The sequence below is a fragment of the Pseudophryne corroboree genome, chromosome 11, assembly GCF_028390025.1.
Source record: "Pseudophryne corroboree isolate aPseCor3 chromosome 11, aPseCor3.hap2, whole genome shotgun sequence".
Classification (NCBI taxonomy): Eukaryota; Metazoa; Chordata; class Amphibia; order Anura; family Myobatrachidae; genus Pseudophryne; species Pseudophryne corroboree.
The window spans coordinates 96,844,524-96,867,039 of record NC_086454.1 but is presented as its reverse complement, the minus strand read 5'-3'; the positions used below and the strand labels follow the sequence as shown (position 1 = coordinate 96,867,039).

The following is a 22,516-nucleotide window of genomic DNA, read 5'->3' as shown; positions in this document are numbered from 1 at the left end:
TCAGGCACAGTGTAAACAGGTTACCCGGGTCAATGAGACCCGGTACCCGTTCACAGCATAGGGAGAGGCGGCGCGGAGATGATCTCATCTCAAGCGCCGCCTCTGCGTCCCGCCTATCTATGCTGGCACCATCCCCGCCCCCTATGGCAACCCAACCCAGTATCTTCCTCAAACCCGCAGAAATATTAACACAATTAATTTTCAAGAACTTTCCACTTCACTCCAACAACTGCTTTCCCCTATTTCTGCATTCACCTCTCCTGAGATGGCTGTATCACACCTGAACAAGACTCTAGAACTAGCCCTTGATGAAGTGGCTCCAGCTACCTATCACACTCCACGTAGGCCTAGATGTCAACCACGGCACTACAAATTAACAAGACAACTACATAAACCTCACATGAAAACTTGAACGCCAGTGGCATAAATCTTGTATTTCAAGTGACTTCCTCACATATAAAACTGTCTACCACTCTTATAGAATTGCCCTGGACACTGCCAAACATATTTCTAAACTCTTATCTCTGCCCAAGCCTCTAGTCCCAAACGACTCTTTAATACATTTAAATCACTTCTGAATCCTCCCTCACCTACCCCACCAGCCACTATCAAGGCACAGGATCTTGATTCCTACTTCAAGGAGAAGATTGATAAGATCCGAGATGAAATGGTATGCTCTTCGGCAGCCGGTGACCTGCTCCGTTCTTTACCTGAACCCTCTGGCACTCTCTCTTCATTTAATCCCACAAATGAAGATGAAGTATCATCACTCTTCTCATCCTGCTTCTCTACTACCTCTCCTCTTGATCCTTTACCTTCACAAATAAGTAAAGCTCTGTCTCTGGTGCTCATCCCAACCTTAACTAACATCTGTAATCTCTCTCTCTCTACTGGTATTTTTCCTTCACTCTTCAAGCATGCAGTGATTACTCCCATTTAAAAAAAACTAAGGGGGTAATTCCAAGTTGACCGCAGCAGGAAATTTTTTAGCAGTTGGGCAAAACCATGTGCACTGCAGGGGGGGGGGGGGGGCATATATAACATGTGCAGAGCGAGTTAGATTTGGGTGGGTTATTTTGTTTCTGTGCAGGGTAAATACTGGCTGCTTTATTTTTACACTGCAATTTAGATTGCAGATTGAACTCACCACACCCAAATCTAACTCTCTCTGCACATGTTATATCTGCCCCCCCTGCAGTGCACATGGTTTTGCCCAGCTGCTAAAAAATTTCCTGCTGCGATCAACTTGGAATTACCCCCTAAATTCTGACCCTAATGCTCTCTCAAACTACCGCCCTATCTCTCAGCTCCCTTGTCTCTCTAAGCTACTTGAGAGACTTGCCTACACTCGACTCACACACTTTCTTAACTCATACACTTTATTGGACCCACTTCAGTCAGGCTTCCGTTCCCAACACTCCACAGAGACAGCACTGACTAAAGTGGTTAATGATTTGGTCACTACAAAGTCTAAAGGCCATTACTCACTACTTATTCTTCTAGATCTGCTGCATTTGACACTGTAGACCACTCTCTTCTCATACAGACACTACAATCCCTAGGTCTTAAAGACACAGCCATTTCTTGGTTGCTATCCTATCTAATCGCTCCTTCAGTGTTCGCTTCTTTGAATCTACCTCCTCTTCGCTAGCTCTTTCAGTTGGAGTACCGCAAGGCTCAGTCTTGGGTCGTCTGCTTTTCTCTATCTATACCTCATCTCTTGGTAAACTAATCAGCTCTTTTGGATTTCAGTATCATCTGTACGCAGATGGTACTCAAATCTACCTATCCTCCCCTGACTTGTCCCTATCTGTACTGGACCGTGTCACTGAATGCCTTTCTGCCATTTCATCCTGGATGACATCTCGTCACCTCAAACTTAATATTTCAAAGACAGAATGAATTATATTTCCACCGGCCAATAGTAGGTACCAACCTGATATCTCTATCACTGTTGAAAACTCAACTATCTACCCTACCCCACAAGCTCGCTGCCTAGGTGTCATCCTTGACTCTGATCTGTCCTTTGTTCCCCACATTCAATCTGTCTCAAGATCATGTTACATGCATCTAAAAAAACATATCCAAAATACGACCATACCTTACACAAGACATTGCTAAAACTCTAATCCACGCTCTCATTATCTCCCGTATTGATTATTGCAATAGTCTCCTAACTGGTCTTCCCAAAACGAGACTTTCACCACTACAATCCATTCTGAATGCAGCGGCAAGGCTAATCTTCCTCGCTAGACGTTTATCATCTGCAGATCCACTCTGTCAGTCCCTCCATTAGTTACCTGTACTCTACCGCATTCAATATAAAATACTTTTACTCACACACAAGGCCATTAACCACACTACACCAACGTACATCACTTCGCTTATCACAAAATATCTCCCAACCCGACCTCTTCGCTCTTCACAAGACCTGCGTCTCTCATCCACACTCATTACTCGCTCCCACTCACGATTGCAGGACTTTCATCGGGCTGCACCCACTCTGTGGAATGCCCTACCACACACAATAAGACTTTCCTCTAGTCTCCAAACCTTCAAGCGTTCCCTGAAAACTCACCTCTTTAGGCAAGAGTATCAAATTCCAGAACCGTCCACATAACTTTCATAAACCTTCCTATCAAATTGCATCCACTTGCCCACCAAGAACCTTTGCAATCTGGCGGACAACTATGCAATAAATAGCACCTTTCCTTGTGTATCCATGCCTACTTCCCTATAGATTATAAGCTTGCGAGCAGGGCCTTCCTACCTCTATGACTGTTTGTTATCATCCAGTTTGTTATATCATTATTGTTTCCAATTGTAAAGTGCAACGGAATTTGCTGCGCTATATAAGAAACTGTTAATAAATAAATAAATATTGCCGGTCAGGGAGCCAGTCTGAAAGGGTCCAATGCTGGGTCGCACCCGGGAAAGACCCGTTTCCTATTCCCAGCATTTGCAATCTGAACGGGGTATAAGTCTCTTAGGAGCAGATGTAGTAACATGTAGAAGGCATAAGGAAGTGATAAACCAGTGATAAGTGCAAGGTGATAAAGGCACCAGCCAATCAGCTCCAATATGTAAATTAACAGTTAGGATCTGATTTGCTGGTGCCTTTATCACCTTGCACTTATCACTGATTTATCACTTCCTTATGCCTTCTCCAGGTTAATACATCTGCTCCTTATTTCTGTATGTGTGAAATGGACTTTAGAAAAGCACACAGGATACCAAGGAGAGCATAATATGATACAGTATGGGTGATATTTTGGTTGTAGAAAGTTATCTTCAGGCTGAGGAATTTCATGTATTTTATTTGTCAAGCTGCGAGACCAGGTCTGAAACGAAACTTCATTATTTATTCATTTTTTGTCTTTATATGTTGAAGGTCATCTATTAATATCTCTATGTATATATCTAATACTGTGTCCACATACTTCTCCTAGCACGGTTTCTTGTGACTCAGCTGGAGGGCTATTTCTTTCTCAGGGCCGTAGCAGACATCTCACATTTAAGTAGATGGAAGAATTTGCTAATTGCAGGTTATGTAAATAAAGTTTCATTAATGACCACGTTTCCTGCACACGTAGGAGACAGACATTTTGCAAGCTGAACCAATAAAGCACCTGCGTGTATGGGACAGTTGAACCTTACTGCCGTGCATCAGTGATCAACCTCACCTGTGTAAGCTGCCCAAAGCCCTGAGGCCAGGCACTCTCTTGATGCACATCCTTTGGGTAAGCCCTCACCGGAGAGCGGTCGCCATGCCGATAAACCTGAAAGAAAGAATGATTTATTAAAGAATGGATAAACCTGGAAGAAAGAATGGCCCTGAGAGTACATTAAAGTCTCTACGGCAGTGTTTCCCAACCCCGGTCCTCAAGTCACACTAACAGTCCAGGTTTTAAGGATATTGTGAGGTACCAATTAAGCCACCCGTGCTCAAGCATAGCTATACTTACAACTTGGACTTAGTGTGCCTTGAGGACAGAGGTTGGGAAACACTGCTCTAAGGGAAGCCCTCAGGCCAGGCAGCATGCGATCACTTGCTGTAAAATGCCATTAGTTACTATTATAATTCTAAGGATAATAGGAGGAGGTAACAAAAAGTTCAAGGCAGGGATGCATGCCCAATACTTCTATACTTCTAGCACTATACAGAGCCAGCCCTAGGCATAGGCAAACTAGGCTATTGCCTAGGGCATTTGGAATGCCGCGGGCACACAAGCAGCTTCTGCTGATTAAAATGATATGCAGCATGCCTATATTTTGTTTGTGACTGTATCTGCATACAAAATGCTACATTACAGGGTATTCCTGGAAACCTCTGTAACATAGCAATTTGTATGCAGATACAGCCAGTCGCACACAGAATATAGGCATGCCGCATATCATTTTAATCAGCCGACGCTGCTTGTGCATCCTAACCATATAGCAATGCAAATAAGATGCATTTATTTTTGGCAAAAAAAAGGCATTTTCCGCTGCATAGCGTATTGAGGCAAGATGTATGAGGACACATCTGTATCCAAACAGAGACAGAGGTCACAGTATTAGCGGCCATGTGAGTGCTGTGTGCAGTTGGGTTGGTTGTGCAATAGTGTTCGACATATGTGTGTCATGTGTATAAATACATTAATAATGTGCGGCATATGTGTAAGGGACATCATGTGTGTAATTATGCGTAAAGGGAATTAATAAAGGTTGGCATAATGCATAAGGCGCATTATGTTTATCAGGACATTAATAAGGTGTGTCATATGTGTGAGGGCATTACTGTGTGGTATTATGTGTATAAAGGCATTACTAATGTGTGGCATTATGTGTATAAGGTGCTCTACTGTGTGGTGTAACATATAGAAAGGGCACTACTGTGTGGTCTAATGTGAATAAAGAGCAATTCAGTGTGATGTAATGTGAATAAGGGGCACTACTGTGAGGAGTAATGTATATAAGGTAAAGTGGTACTACTGTGTGAAGTAACGTGAATAAGGGACACTATTGCATGATTTAATGTGAATAAAGTTGCACTACTGTATGGCCTAATTTGAATTGGGGGTACTTTTGTGTGGACATGCCACTTCCCAGCAAGAACATGCCCCTTTTTGGGCTGCGCACTGAATGTGTGCACTGTTCCTATCTCCTATATATTTGCCTTAATCTGTGACTCTGTGCCCGTAACGCTGGGCGGAGTCACAGAGCTGGGCGGAGTCAACTGCATCTGCTGCAGGGAGCTACCCCATACCCAGCGCCAGCAGCAGTCAGGTGCAAGACCCTACCTTACAGTATAGGAGGTGAGGATGGCCACTAGCTGCCGGCTGCTGTGCCTGTCCTTCCCCCCCCCCCCAATCACCTGTGACAGCGGGCTGTGTGCTGTGCGGGTCCCGAAAAGGGGGCGGAGCTACGGCGTCATGAAGGGGAGGAGCTACACAGAATAGAGGGGCGGAGCTACACGGGACCAGACAGCTGAACAGTGGTGGAATCAGCATTGCAGTGACGGCCAGCCAGACTTGGTAAGTGGAGGGTGAGAGAGAAATGTGTGTGTATATAGTGTGTGTGTGTGTGTGTGTGTGTATATATGGTGGGGTGTGTGTGTTTGTATATATGTGTGAATTGTGTGTGTGAGGTATGTCTGTGTGTGCGCACTTTATGGACGCCACTGCTGGGGGGGCCATTACATGCAAGGACGCTACTAATATAGGGGGGGCATTACGTATAAGGATGCTACTAATATAGGGGGGGCATTACGTATAAGGACGCTACTACTATAGGGGGGGCATTACGTATAAGGACGCTACTAATATAGGGGGGACATTACGTATAAGGACGCTACTACTATAGGGGGGGCATTACGTATAAGGACGCTACTACTATAGGGGGGGCATTACGTATAAGGACGCTACTACTATAGGGGGGGGCATTACGTATAAGGACGCTACTACTATGGGGGGGCATTACGTAGAAGGACGCTACTACTATAGGGGGGCATTACGTATAAGGAGGCTACTAATACTGGGGGGCATTACATATAAGGACGCTACTACTGGGAGGGCATTACATGTAAGGATGCTACTACTACTGGGGGGGCATTATGTATAAGGACGGTACTACTACTGGGGGCACATTATGTATAAGGATGCTACTACTACAGGGGTGGCATTACGTATAAGGACGCTACTATTACTGTTGGGAGGCATTACATATAACTGCTACTACTACTGGGGGGCATTACGTATAAGGACGCTACTACTACGGGTGGGGCATTACGTATAAGGATGCTACTATTACTGTTGTGGGGCATTACATATAACTGCTACTACTACTGGGGGGCATTATGTATAAGGACACTACTACTATTGGGGGGGCATTATGTATAAGGACGCTACTACTACTGGGGGGCATTACGTATAAGGAAGCTACTACTACGGGTGGGGCATTACGTATAAGGATGCTACTATTACTGTTGGGGAGCATTACATATAACTGCTACTACTACTGGGGGGGCATTATGTATAAGGACACTACTACTATTGGGGGGGCATTACGTATATGGACGCTACTACTACGGGTGGGGCATTACGTAAAAGGACGCTACTACTACGGGTGGGGCATTACGTATAAGATGAATAAGATTGTGCTACATTGTGGCGTAATTTTAAATGGGGGTACTATTGTGTGGCCATGCCCCTTAGTTGTGAGACCACACCACTTTTCCCGATGCACAACAAAGGAATATGGGAGGGCGCAAAATTCATAGTTTGCAGGGGGGCGCCGAACACCCTAGCACCGGCACAGGCCACCAGTAGCAAAAGTACACCACGGCCACTGACACTATCTGCAGGGAGGGGAACAGCGCTGATATGGAGGGTACTTGCAGGCAGCGAGTCGCCGCCCGCAGCTCCTCTCCCACCTACACACCATACCTGCCGCCTGACACCCACACCCCAGGGAGAGGGCTCTAGCTCAGGCACCGCTAGATCAGCATCTGCAGCATACACACAAGGGCTGCCATGCTCAGCGGCAAGCGGTGCGGAGCATGTGCAGCGGGACACGCACTAATCAACATTGCTGCTGGGCCGGAGCTCCCTCCGTCTGCAGCCTAAGGACGCGCGCCGCACCTCTCCAGGGAAACACCATGCCTGCCCGCCCACAGGGCTCCGGACGCTTAACTATGCTCCGCGATCACAGCAGCTGACGCTGCCATGCAGGATGGAGGAATGACGCCCGTCAGACGGGGCGGACAGTGTGCGGCGGAACGGGGCCAGGAAGGAATGCTGACCACGACCCATTGCTGCTGGGTCTGAGCTCCCTCCCTCTGCAGTCACCATCTCACAGCAGCAGCCTGGAGGTTAGTGGCCACCACGACCCGCACATCCTTACCTCACACATACCTCACACATGACAGCAAAGGTACACACACTGTGACATCACACCTGTAGCCCACCCCTATATCTGCTAAGTACTCCCCGTCACTATGCCCTGTCACCCTCATCCTGCTCTCTAACTGCCTGTCTGTGTACTGGCCTTCACCCCTCTTACATCATCACCAACCCTCACTAACTACCACAGAGACTATGTGCACTGATATCTGCCCCTCCACCACCTGCAGCGCCCCTGGACCCCTCCCCATCCCCCGCACCTGCCCCTCCACCACCCGTGGCACCCCCACCCACTGCGCCTTCGGACCCCCTACCCCACCCGCAGTGTCTTCCAAACCCCTCCCCCATCTGCAGCAGCCCCTCCCCCATCCGCTGCACCCCCGGACCCATCCCCTGCACCACCACCCCTCCAGCAACCGCAACACTTTCGGTCCCACTACCCCACCCGCAGCACTCACCCCACCACCAACCACTCCACCTGCGGACCCCCTACACCACCTGCTCCTCCACCACCTACAGCCCCTCCCGATCCACCGCACCCTCACCCCCCTCCCTCCCTCCCCCACCCGCAGCGCCTCCAGGCAACACCTGCACCCTTCTCCACCAGCAGCGCCTCCGGAACCCCTCCCCCATCCGCAACAGCCCCTCCCCCGCCTCCCCCACCCCTCCCGCATCCCCTGACCCCCTCCCCATCCGCTGAACCCCCGCACTCACCCCTCCCCCATCCGCTGCACCCACTGACCCATCCCCTACACCCCCACCTCTCCAGCAACCGCAACACCTTCGGACCCACTACCCCACCACCCACTGCACCTCCGGACCTCCTACACCACCCGCTCCTCCACCACCTGCAGCCCCTCCCCATCCACCGCACCCCCACCCGCAGCGCCTCCAGGCCCCCTACCTCACCCGCAACACCTGCACCCTTCCACCCTGCAGCGCCTCCGGAACCCCTCCCTCATCCGCAACAGCCCCTCACCCGCCTCTCCCCCACCCACAGCACCTCACCTCTCCCACACTCCCGGACCACCTCCACCATCCGCTGCACCCCCCCCCCCCCCCCTATCCCACCCACGCACACACCCCTCCACCACCTGCAGCACCTCCAGACCCCCTCCCCCATCCACCGCAAATCCACACACCTGTCCCTCCACCACCCGTGGCACCCCCACCCACAGCGCCTACGGACCCCACACCTCAACACACACGGACCCTTTCTCCTCCGGACCCCTAACCCCATTCACTGCACCCCCCCCTCTCCCACCCGCAACGCCTCCACACCTCCTACCCACCCGCCACACCTTTTCCCACCCGCAGTACCTCTGGAACCCCTCCCCCATCCAGCCCAGCATCTGCCCCTCCCCCACCTGCCCCTCCCCCACACACAATGCCCCCCCAGCCCCCTCCCCCGGTACCCACCCGAGGCGCCTCCAGACCCCCTATGCCACCCGCCCCTCCACCACCTACATCACCTCCGGACCCCCTCCCCCATCCGCCACACCCCGCATCTGGCTCTCCCCCGCCCGCTGCACCTTTGGATCCCCTACCCCACCCACGCAGCAGGCCCTTCCCAATCCGCATCGCCTACACCATTCGCAACAGCACCGCACCCGCCACTTCCCCACCCACGTTACCCCCGCATCCACCCCTCCCCCACCCACCGCGCCCCCTCCATCCACTGCACACCCGCACCCACCCCTTCCCCATCTGCAGCGCCTTCGGAACCCCTCCTCCATCCGCAACAGCCCTGCAGCTGCCATCCCCCACCTGCGACACCCCTGCTCCTACCCCACCCACAGCGCCTTCATACCCCCTCCCCCATCCGCGGTCCCCACTCCCCAAACCCCTTCCTGTTGCAAGGGACTACGCCCCCTTCACCATCGGAAGGCCTTTCATTGTGCAATATTCAAACACTAACAAAACTAGGAATGTAGTGAATACTCCATATATTGAACCCCAGAAAGGCGTGCAGGGGTTAAAGGGGCGTAGCCCCTTCCGACGGTGTGAAGAGCGCCCGAAGGGCGCGATGAAGCACCTTGTTTAAAATATAGGCGGTAGGAACACCAAAATGAGGACTGCTATGGGTGAGGGATGATATTACTGGGAAAGGGGTGAGGGGGCAGCGGTGGAAGTAGCGGCAGTGCTACGGGGCACCAGCCAAAAACTTGCCTTGGGCATCATACTGGTTAGGGCTGGCTCTGGGACTATAGACATGAAACTAAATCAAATAATACTAGGAAAAGAACTAAGCACAGTTTATACAAATATAATCAAAAGTATATATCAATACATCTTGACATTATAAATCACTACTTGATGATATTCCTTGGCAACAAGACAACTTCCATAATATTAAATGATTATGGTGAGCCTTGTCAAAGCTCGGAGAGAGATAAAGTACCCACAGGGCCGGATCTAGCCCTTGTGGCGCCCTAAGCGAGAAAATAGGGGCATGGCTTCATAAAGGGGCGTGGTCAGTTATGCCCCCAGTAGTGTTGTTGTGCCCCCAGTAGAGTTGTGCCACCTAGTTTGTGCTCTCAGTACTGCCCCCAGTAGAGTTGTGCTGCTTACAAAAAAAAAAAGAATACTTACAATCCCCGCTCCTGATTTTCGACCGCTGCTGCCCTCCATGTCCGGCCGCCGACGCCGCTCCTTTGATCTATGGGAGAGACGTCATGAAGTCTCTCCCATAGCACCGCATAGACACTAAAGGTCAATCATGACCTCTAGTGTCTATGTGCCGCTCCCACAATGCAGTGTGTTGCGCGATTACTTCATCGCGCACAGCACAGTCAACACCGCACAGCACCGGGGGGCACCACCAGTAAAGGATCTTGCCATGGCAGCGTACGCCCTCCGGATGGCGGCGGCCCGGGCAAAAATCCTGTGTGCACGTAGCAAGATCCGCTACTGAGTACCCACCAATAAGATCCTGCCATTTTTCAAACACAGCCTTTAAAATTTGAAAGTTAATTGGCCGGTACTTTATCTCTCACCAAGATCTGATAAATCTCAACCATGACACAAAAATATCTTATATTTGAGAAAGTCACGTGGAGCGTGACGAAACCGGTTAGGACTCCTCAATTCTTTTTTACCTACTGGACTTCTACACTCTGTCTAACAAGCATTTTGCACGACAAAAACTTTCATCTATATTTATAGACTGATATTTGCCTTGCAGCGGCTTATATTCTCTGCACACCGCAGCTGACATCGAGGCCCGCCGAGCGGCATTGGTAACTTAGTCTCCATAGCGGCACCTTTATACCTCCAGCGGGTCTGGGACTCCAGGTCGTCAACAAAAAGGTCGACACACCTTAGGTCGACGCCAATTGGTCGACACACCTTAGGTCGACATGGACAAAAGGTCGACAGGAACAAGGCCGACATGAGTTTTTGATGTTTTTTTGGTGTCGTTTTCTCCGTAGAGTGACCGGGAACCACAATTAGTGCACCGCGTCCCCTCGCATGGCTCGCCATGCTTCGGGCATGGTGCCTTCTCTTTGCTCGGCACAGATTACCGTTCCAATCGTAGTCCACGTGGATCGTTAAGTATGAAAAGGTTCCAAAAAAGAAAAAAAAATTGTGAAAAACTCATGTCGACCTTTTGTCCATGTTGACCTTGTTCCTGTCGACATTTTGTCCATGTCGACCTAAGGTGTGCCGACCAATTGGCGTCGACCTAAGGTGTGTCGACCTTTTTGTTGTCGACCTGGAGTCCGGATACCACCTCCAGCAGCGTCTCCGTGTAGGACTCCGCCCGGTGCAAGCTTTGCACTCTCCCTCCCAGTGACAGCTACGTGGTGGGCAACTCAGGATAATCAAACCGAGGATGCTCGGTTAGAAACCAGCCCACGGGAGAGGTCATTTTGACTTTATCTGACATCTGAGTATTTCCACATAAAGGAGCTCCATTAATACATTCATGGGACTGCAGTTACCAGTCTAAAATTTATGAATTACTCCACATTCTAACAATTCATATCCAGGATACGAGTCTGTTTCCACTTGTTGGATACAAATGTTGCATATTGTTACCGCTCACATCACAAGTGCTTGTGTTATCTGATATCCAGTACAGGGTATTTTACTATTTTCCCTATAAGGTTTAATGTCCAGACTATATGTTTTATTGTATGTAATTTCCTTCATTGTCATAAAGAAAAATTTAATATAATTTATCTCAGCATACGTCAGCTTTTGTTCATGTTTCCAATTTCATGAGTTCTTTTTTGAATCTAGTTTCCTTCAATTAGGCAAATACACAGTGCCTACACAGCAGCGCACTGAAATTGGGGCATTTTTTATAGAAAAACTTATTACGAGGCGCTTTCAGCAGTTTTTGTTTGTTTTACACAAAAATATCTGCCTGTGTATTGTATACTAAAAAAAGGGGGTTTGGGGAAGGCCGCACAGGAACTAATTAGACAAAATATAACTACCTCAGAATTAACTTGACACTCTTGGGATATTGTTTCCCTTGATTGGTCAAATGTATACCTATAACCAGAATGGTATTATTGGTAACAACAAATTTTGACGGTCAGTGGTGCTCCCAAGGGTATAACAGCACGAATCATAAAGAAGACTACAGAGAAGACAAGATAACCCTGGTAGGGAGCACTCTTATCTGAGGTAACGAAATAATTTTTGTGTATTAATGAAACAATCTTAAAATTACAAATTTTATTAGATATGCCTTAAAAATTGAAATCTACATGATCCGTGTGAATTCACTAATAAATATGTGATCATGTGCGAAAATATATTGAAAAATATGGTCTTATCTAGATGACCTCAGTCAGAACAATTAGGTATATTCAAGTCCGTCTACGTAATAATTCCCTTACCACTGGTGTGTGGCTAAGTAAAGATATGTTAAAAATTAGACAGTGTGACCATCATCTTATCAATTGTATAGCCCATGTACAAATTCTCAGGGCAATAAATTTGAATCATAGGTCACTGATTGGTTATTTTTGGTTGGGTCACTTATACACCAGTATGAGGCCCAATTATCAAAGGAAAGTGTCTGTGAAGCCGTTTCTCAGAAATATAGTGGACATGGACATACCATCAGCCAGCCGTGTAACGGTGCCACCTGTGTGAAAAAATGATTAGTTTATGTTAGATCACACGCATGTACAAAATGAAGGGGTGTGAGGCACCGGTGCTTGAAAACAACGATCCAAAAAAGCCCTGGTTGCTCTATGTCAAAGGGTCATGTGTTAATCACTCAGAAAGAAATCAATTTACCTTTAATAAAGATTACAGTCGCTGCTGTGTAGAGGTGTGAGGTACATGTGCCTCCATTATCAGCAGTTGTCAACCATTCCACTTGCTGGCTTAAGGCAGGGGTGTGAGGTATCAGTGCTTAATGACAGCTATCCGGATAAACAGTTGCTCAGTATCAAACAGTCATGTAATGATCGCACCAAAGAAGTTATGCCTCAATTATCAACAGCTGGATACACCGATGTCTTGAGAGATAATTTTTCCTGAAAAAACTCACAGCATATCATTCCAACTCTCTTTGCCATAATTTCTTCTACATACATTCCAACAGTTTAAGCAGGAGAACTAGAAATGATTTGTCAGTGCTTAATGACAGCTATCTAAATAAACAGTTGCTTGATGTCAAACAGTCATATGATGATCGCACCAGAGAAATTGTGCCTCAATTATCAACAGCTGGATCCACCCATGTCTGAGAGATAATCTACTCCTAAGGAACTCACAGCGTACTCACTATCCAAAGATCATATAGTAATTATAAATATATAGCACACACAGAAAAACAGAAACCTTTTTTAGAATTGTTGATTACAATCGTGCTTTAACAGAGGTATGAGGCACATAAACCTCAATTTTTCAGCAGCTACCAAGCAGTTTCAGAATGCTGAATTCATAAAGTAGTAATTTCAAATGTTGATTACAATCGTGCTTTGACAGAGGTGTGAGGCATATATATCTCAATTTCTCAGCAACTACCAACCAGTTTCAAAATGCTGAGTTCATAACATAGTAATTTATTCTTTAAACACATAGAGGGTGTGTAAAAGTGGCCAAGATACAGGTAGACCCCCCTTCTGCTGTTCTCCCGTCTTGCCAACAGGTATAGGACGAGGAATGAGAGAGGGTAGGTGCGCCCAACTTGGCCAGAAGGAAGGAAGGAAGGAAGAGGAGGTATCAAGCAAGGAGACTATGGCAAGTACTCTCTGGTGCCTTGTAACAGGTAGTGCAGAGGTTTGAACCTGCACATAGGCCTCTAATGCGGTACACTCCCGAATGGTTGAATTTTTAAGAGAGATAAAGGAGAAGTTACCACTATTGGCTATTGCCGGTAATAAGACAAATTCATTTTTGTTGTGTATCCCTCCAACTCTCTTTGCCATATTATCTTCCTACATACACCCCAACAGTTTGAGCAAAAAGGATAGTAGAAATAATTACAGCCACTATTAGAGCTCACTGAATATCATAATCAGCTGTTCCCTCCTATGCATTTTCAGCTACTGCCAGCAACTTAGTAGCAGATTGTGATAGATGTTGATCCTATTTCAATTAAAATGATACAATGTCAAAAAATTACTGTTCTGAAGTGGCCCACTGAAAATAGCACTGGATCAATTTTTCATAGACTATTTATGTCCTCATGGCCATAACCCTAATATCATGGAATGAAACAGTAGTATTTTCAGCGTTGTAAAAGAAATCTATGGAGCCGTTAATAGGTGAACCGACCGCCACCTTGGCTGTAAAGTTACCACTCTTGGCACAAATTGCAGAGAGGAGAGGGAGATGCCGCCCCAGAGTCCCACATGTGAGCGTCCTTAATCACGGATAATCCCCGCCGCTCATCAACCGCACAGGGTCTCGTCTACCTGAGCCGCTCTGATCAGCGGCAACCAACTGCTCCCTCTGTTCCTACTGCCACAGTGCTGAGCCGCTGACGGACCAGTGGGTCACGTGTGCGTACCACGTGACTCACACACTTAGACGTGACGTACGTTTCACAAAGCTTGATCACAGGTAATTTGGTAGCCTGTGGTTTCATGCTTTTAAAGGGAATTGCTACCCGTTCACAGTCCTCCTTCATTATTAATCAATTCCAAATGCCGGGAGCAATTCTGTGTATATGTATATAGCGAGGTTACCAAATTAAGGGTCATAAATTTCCAAATATGATTAGAAGAGGAAAGTTTAATTAATAAATATACATTTTTTTTAATAGTAATAAATAAAAATAATAAAGATTGAAAATTAAGGAATCACTGTATAGGTGAACAAAGAATTCACACAGAATATATTGCGGTGAGTAACTACATAAGATCCCACATAGTAAAAAAAGGGAGAAGTAATGATATATAAAACATTCCAAGAGAGATAAACTTACAGTATAATTGAAAGATTCGAACACGGTTCCATAAGGAAACCTAATTATTAACCGGTCCTATTTTATTTTTTATATTTGTATTTTAGAATTATATATTGGGAAAACCAAGGGGGCAAAAAAATTAAGCTAATAGAATAAAGGTCAAATCAATAAAGTAAAATAAGAAGGTTATTACCAATAAAATTTATATATATATATATATATATATATATATATATATATATATATATATATATATATATATATATATATATATATATGGGGTAACTTCAAATGTGTACGTATATATATATGTGTACATATCTATACACCCCTGAACGATTACTCATGCCTTCACACCACAGAAAAATTAGTTGTGAACATTAAAGTGTTAAATGTGTGTCATATATTGACTACCCAGATGTAGGATGATTATATAATTGATGTGAAATAAAACTAAAACTAAATTTTAAAGGGTAAGCTGTGTGTATAATTCTATAAGGGAAGCAGTGGTTTATATTGCTACCATAATGGGTGGTATTGTGTGAAAGTGCCAAAAATATATTTGACCGCTATTGCAATAAAATAGGTGATGATGGTGAAAAATATACCAATTGAAATAGTGACAAACAGTGGTGATAAAAACCAAAAGGTGTAAATTATGAATAGCGTGACTATATTTGAAAAAATGGAAAAGGTGATTCCGTGCTCAATTAATGCATCAAAATGTGAAATGATGGGTAAACATAATAATGTGTGTGTGAAGGTCCCGAGTTGGAACTATGGTCTAACCTGGAATGTTTTCCTAGACAGAAAAACAAAAAAAAAAAAGGTTAAAAAAAGTATAGTGTCAAAATCACTTGAGAAGGAAGGCTCCAAAATTAATGTTCTCATTTAAACCCTCGGGGTTAAGAGCCCCGAGTTTGAAGGTCCATTCACATTCCCTTTGTAATAAGTTGTTAACGAGGTCGCCTCCTCTATTTCCTAACTTGACTTGTTCAAGACCGTAAATTTTAAAATTTTCCCAAGATCCATCATGTTCATAATGGAAATGACGTGCAACTGAGGTAAATTTTTTAAAATTTGCCAAATCCTTTGCGGCAATTTATGACCCTTAATTTGGTAACCTCGCTATATACATATACACAGAATTGCTCCCGGCATTTGGAATTGATTAATAATGAAGGAGGACTGAACGGGTAGCAATTCCCTTTAAAAGCATGAGACCACAGGCTACCAAATTACCTGTGATCAAGCTTTGTGAAACGTACGTCAGGTCTAAGTGTGTGAGTCACGTGGTGCGCACACGTGACCCACTGGTCCGTCAGCGGCTCAGCACTGTGGCAGTAGGAACAGAGGGAGCAGTTGGTTGCCGCTGATCAGAGCGGCTCAGGTAGACGAGACCCTGTGCGGTTGATGAGCGGCGGGGATTATCCGTGATTAAGGACGCTTACATGTGGGACTCTGGGGCGGCATCCCCCTCTCTCCGCAATTTGTTCCAAGAGTGGTAACTATACAGCCAAGGTGGCGGCCGGTGAACCTATTAACGGCTCCATAGATTTCTTCTACAACGCTGAAAATACTACTGTTTCATTCCATGATATTAGGGTTATGGCCATGAGGACATAAATCGTCTATGAAAAATTGATCCAGTGCTATTTTCAGTGGGCCACTTAAGAACAGTAATTTTTTGACATTGTATCATTTTAATTGAAATAGGATCAACATCAATCACAATCTGCTACTAAGTTGCTGGCAGTAGCTGAAAATTCATAGGAGGGAACAGCTGATTATGATATTCAGTGAGCTCTAATAGTGGCTGTAATTATTTCTACTATCCTTTTTGCTCAAACTGTTGGGGTTTATGTAGGAAGATAATATGGCAAAGCGAGTTGGAGGGATACACAACAAAAATGAATTTGTCTTATTACCGGCAATAGCCAATAGTGGTAACTTCTCCTTTATCTCTCTTAAAAATTCAACCATTCGGGAGTGTACCGCATTAGAGGCCTATGTGCAGGTTCAAACCTCTGCACTACCTGTTACAAGGCACCAGAGAGTACTTGCCATAGTCTCCTTGCTTGATACCTCCTCTTCCTTCCTTCTGGCCAAGTTGGGCGCACCTACCCTCTCTCATTCCTCGTCCTATACCTGTTGGCAAGACGGGAGAACAGCAGAAGGGTTCTCCCGTCTTGCCAACCTGTATCTTGGCCACTTTTACACACCCTCTATGTGTTTAAAGAATAAATTACTATGTTATGAACTCAGCATTTTGAAACTGGTTGGTAGTTGCTGAGAAATTGAGATATATATGCCTCACACCTCTGTCAAAGCACGATTGTAATCAACATTTGAAATTACTACTTTATGAATTCAGCATTCTGAAACTGCTTGGTAGCTGCTGAAAAATTGAGGTTTATGTGCCTCATACCTCTGTTAAAGCACGATTGTAATCAACAATTCTAAAAAAGGTTTCTGTTTTTCTGTGTGTGCTATATATTTATAACTACTATATGATCTTTGGATAGTGAGTACGCTGTGAGTTCCTTAGGAGTAGATTATCTCTCAGACATGGGTGGATCCAGCTGTTGATAATTGAGGCACAATTTCTCTGGTGCGATCATCATATGACTGTTTGACATCAAGCAACTGTTTATTTAGATAGCTGTCATTAAGCACTGACAAATCATTTCTAGTTCTCCTGCTTAAACTGTTGGAATGTATGTAGAAGAAATTATGGCATAGAGAGTTGGAATGATATGCTGTGAGTTTTTTCAGGAAAAATTATCTCTCAAGACATCGGTGTATCCAGCTGTTGATAATTGAGGCATAACTTCTTTGGTGCGATCATTACATGACTGTTTGATACTGAGCAACTGTTTATCCGGATAGCTGTCATTAAGCACTGATACCTCACACCCCTGCCTTAAGCCAGCAAGTGGAATGGTTGACAACTGCTGATAATGGAGGCACATGTACCTCACACCTCTACACAGCAGCGACTGTAATCTTTATTAAAGGTAAATTGATTTCTTTCTGAGTGATTAACACATGACCCTTTGACATAGAGCAACCAGGGCTTTTTTGGATCGTTGTTTTCAAGCACCGGTGCCTCACACCCCTTAATTTTGTACATGCGTGTGATCTAACATAAACTAATCATTTTTTCACACAGGTGGCACCATTACACGGCTGGCTGATGGTATGTCCATGTCCACTATATTTCTGAGAAACGGCTTCACAGACACTTTCCTTTGATAATTGGGCCTCATACTGGTGTATAAGTGACCCAACCAAAAATAACCAATCAGTGACCTATGATTCAAATTTATTGCCCTGAGAATTTGTACATGGGCTATACAATTGATAAGATGATGGTCACACTGTCTAATTTTTAACATATCTTTACTTAGCCACACACCAGTGGTAAGGGAATTATTACGTAGACGGACTTGAATATACCTAATTGTTCTGACTGAGGTCATCTAGATAAGACCATATTTTTCAATATATTTTCGCACATGATCACATATTTATTAGTGAATTCACACGGATCATGTAGATTTCAATTTTTAAGGCATATCTAATAAAATTTGTAATTTTAAGATTGTTTCATTAATACACAAAAATTATTTCGTTACCTCAGATAAGAGTGCTCCCTACCAGGGTTATCTTGTCTTCTCTGTAGTCTTCTTTATGATTTGTGTATTGTATACTGTAAGTATGCCTACCCTTATAAAACTATTCAATTCAGGTATGAGGCCTTTTATTTTGATTATTAGCTACTGATTGTGATATGTTCTGTCATCTTATGTACAGACCTTACTGCATTATGCTCTTGTCTTTTATTGTTCCATATTATTGCTTTTTTTTTTGTTTGTCATGTTTCGGATATTCTTAGGAACTATGTGCATTTTGTCTACTACATTAAAAAATAAATAGAATTTAAATAATGGAAAAAAAATAATTTTGTAACCCTTTAATACGAAAACACACAGAAGTATGGGTTTCCCAGAGGCATAACTGTAGAAATGCCAGTCCATGTAACCGTAATATACCAGTCAGCCCAGAGGAACAATGGCCCTCATTCCGAGTTGTTCGCTCGCTAGCTGCTTTTAGCAGCATTGCACACGCTAAGCCGCCGCCCTCTGGGAGTGTATCTTAGCATAGCAGAATTGCAAACTAAAGATTAGCAGAATTGCGAATAGAAATTTCTTAGCAGTTTCTGAGTAGCTCGAGACTTACTCCTACATTGCGATCAGTTCAGTCAGTTTCGTTCCTGGTTTGACGTCACAAACACGCCCAGCGTTCGCCCAGACACTCCCCCGTTTCTTCAGACACTCCCGCGTTTTTCCCAGAAACGCCAGCATTTTTTCGCACACTCCCAGAAAACGGACAGTTTCCGCCCAGAAACACCCACTTCCTGTCAATCACACTACGATCACCAGAACGATGAAAAATCCTCGTTATGCTGTGAGTAAAATACCTAACTTTTGTGTAAAATAACTAAGCGCATGCGCTCTGCGAATCTTGCACATGCACAGTAAGCGACTAATCGCAGTTTAGCGAAAATCGGCAACGAGCGAACAACTCGGAATGACCCCCAACATGCACCATTCGTACACACTGTCAGATTTCTCTTTTCTCTATCGTCCTAGTGGATGCTGGGGTTCCTGAAAGGACCAGGGGGAATAGCGGCTCCGTAGGAGACAGGGCACAAAAAGTAAAGCTTTAGGATCAGGTGGTGTGCACTGGCTCCTCCCCCTATGACCCTCCTCCAAGCCTCAGTTAGATTTTTGTGCCCGGCCGAGAAGGGTGCAATCTAGGTGGCTCTCCTAAAGAGCTGCTTAGAAAAGTTTAGCTTAGGTTTTTTATTTTACAGTGAGTCCTGCTGGCAACAGGATCACTGCAACGAGGGACTTAGGGGAGAAGAAGTGAACTCACCTGCGTGCAGGATGGATTGGCTTCTTTGGCTACTGGACATTAGCTCCAGAGGGACGATCACAGGTACAGCCTGGATGGTCACCGGAGCCTCGCCGCCGGCCCCCTTGCAGATGCTGAAACAAGAAGAAGGTCCAGAATCGGCGGCATGAAGACTCCTCAGTCTTCTTAAGGTAGCGCACAGCACTGCAGCTGTGCGCCATTTCCTCTCAGCACACTTCACACGGCAGTCACTGAGGGTGCAGGGCGCTGGAAGGGGGGCGCCCTGGGAGGCAATGAAAACCTATTTTTGGCTAAAAATACCTCACATATAGCCTCCGGGGGCTATATGGAGATATTTAACCCCTACCAGAATCCGTTAAGAGCGGGAGACGAGGCCGCCGAAAAAGGGGCGGGGCCTATCTCCTCAGCACACAGCGCCATTTTCCCTCACAGAAAGGCTGGAGGGAAGGCTCCCAGGCTCTCCCCTGCACTGCACTACAGAAACAGGGTTAAAACAGAGAGGGGGGGCACTAATTTGGCGTTAGAAATATATAAAAAAGATGCTATAAGGGAAAACACTTATATAAGGTTGTCCCTATATAATTATAGCGTTTTTGGTGTGTGCTGGCAAACTCTCCCTCTGTCTCTCCAAAGGGCTAGTAGGTCCTGTCCTCTATCAGAGCATTCCCTGTGTGTGTGCTGTGTGTCGGTACGTGTGTGTCGACATGTATGAGGACGATGTTGGTGAGGAGGCGGAGCAATTGCCTGTAATGGTGATGTCACTCTCTAGGGAGTCGACACCGGAATGGATGGCTTATTTAGGGAATTACGTGATAATGTCAACACGCGGCAAGGTCGGTTGACGACATGAGACGGCCGACAAACAATTAGTACCGGTCCAGACGTCTCAAAAACACCGTCAGGGGTTTTAAAACGCCCGTTTACTTTAGTCGGTCGACACAGACACAGACAGGGACACTGAATCCAGTGTCGACGGTGAATAAACAAACGTATTCCTTATTAGGGCCACACGTTAAGGGCAATGAAGGAGGTGTTACATATTTCTGATACTACAAGTACCACAAAAGAGGGTATTATGTGGGATGTGAAAAAACTACCGTAGTTTTTCCTGAATCAGATAAATTAAATGAAGTGTGTGATGATGCGTGGGTTCCCCCCGATAGAAAATATGGGCGGTATACCCTTTCCCGCCAGAAGTTAGGGCGCGTTGGGAAACACCCCTTAGGGTGGATAAGGCGCTCACACGCTTATCAGAACAAGTGGCGGTACCGTCTATAGATAGGGCCGTCCTCAAGGAGCCAGCTGACAGGAGGCTGGAAAATATCATAAAAATAAGAATTTACTTACCGATAATTCTATTTCTCGGAGTCCGTAGTGGATGCTGGGGTTCCTGAAAGGACCATGGGGAATAGCGGCTCCGCAGGAGACAGGGCACAAAAAGTAAAGCTTTAGGATCAGGTGGTGTGCACTGGCTCCTCCCCCTATGACCCTCCTCCAAGCCAGTTAGGTACTGTGCCCGGACGAGCGTACACAATAAGGGAGGAATTTTGAATCCCGGGTAAGACTCATACCAGCCACACCAATCACACCGTACAACTTGTGATCTAAACCCAGTTAACAGTATGATAACAGCGGAGCCTCTAAAAAGATGGCTCACAACAATAATAACCCGATTTTTGTAACTATGTACAAGTATTGCAGATAATCCGCACTTGGGATGGGCGCCCAGCATCCACTACGGACTCCGAGAAATAGAATTATCGGTAAGTAAATTCTTATTTTCTCTATCGTCCTAGTGGATGCTGGGGTTCCTGAAAGGACCATGGGGATTATACCAAAGCTCCCAAACGGGCGGGAGAGTGCGGATGACTCTGCAGCACCGAATGAGAGAACTCCAGGTCCTCTTTTGCCAGGATATCAAATTTGTAGAATTTTACAAACGTGTTCTCCCCTGACCACGTAGCTGCTCGGCAGAGTTGTAATGCCGAGACCTCTCGGGCAGCCGCCCAAGATGAGCCCACCTTCCTTGTGGAATGGGCCTTAACCGATTTAGACTGTGGCAGGCCTGCCTCAGAATGTGCAAGTTGAATTGTGTTACAAATCCAACGAGCAATCGCCTGCTTAGAAGCAGGCGCACCCAACTTGTCGGGTGCATACAGTATAAACAGCGAGTCAGATTTTCTGACTCCAGCTGTCCTGGAACATATTTTCAGGGCCCTGACAACTCCTAGCAACTTGGAGTCCTCCAAGTCCCTAGTAGGTGCAAGGCACCACAATAAGCTGGTTCAGGTGAAACACTGACACCACCTTAGGGAGAGAACTGGGGACGAGTCCGCAGCTCTGCCCTGTCCGAATGGACAAACAGATATGGGCTTTTTTGAGAAAAAACCACCAATTTGACACTCGCCTGGTCCAGGCCAGGGCCAAGAGCATGGTCACTTTTTATGTGAGATGCTTCAAATCCACATATTTGACTGGTTTTAAACCAATGTGATTTGAGGAATCCCAGAACTACGTTGAGATCCCACAGTGCCACTGGAGGCACAAAAAAGGGGTTTGTATATGCAATACTCCCTTGACAAACTTCTGGACTTCAGGAACTGAAACCAATTCTTTCTGGAAGAAAATTTACAGGGCCGAATTTGAACCTTAATGGACCCCAATTTGAGGCCCATAGACACTCCTGTTTGCAGGAAATGCAGGAAACGACCGAGTTGAAATTTCTTTGTGGGGCCTTCCTGGCCTCACACCACGCAACATATTTTCGCCACACGTGGTGATAATGTTGTGCGGTCACCTCCTTTCTGGCTTT

The 22,516-nt window shown here is 45.7% G+C and overlaps 1 protein-coding gene across 1 annotated transcript in view; it reads right to left on the bottom strand.

The window, feature by feature from the left end:
* The window catches only part of ACP2 (acid phosphatase 2, lysosomal), a 68,058-nt gene that overhangs the window by 35,115 nt on the left and 10,427 nt on the right, over positions 1–22,516 (bottom strand). Inside the window, exon 2 of the mRNA XM_063944638.1 lies at positions 3,684–3,779. Within this exon, the coding sequence (XP_063800708.1) occupies positions 3,684–3,779 (96 nt within the window). The remainder of the gene's footprint in view (positions 1–3,683; positions 3,780–22,516) is intronic.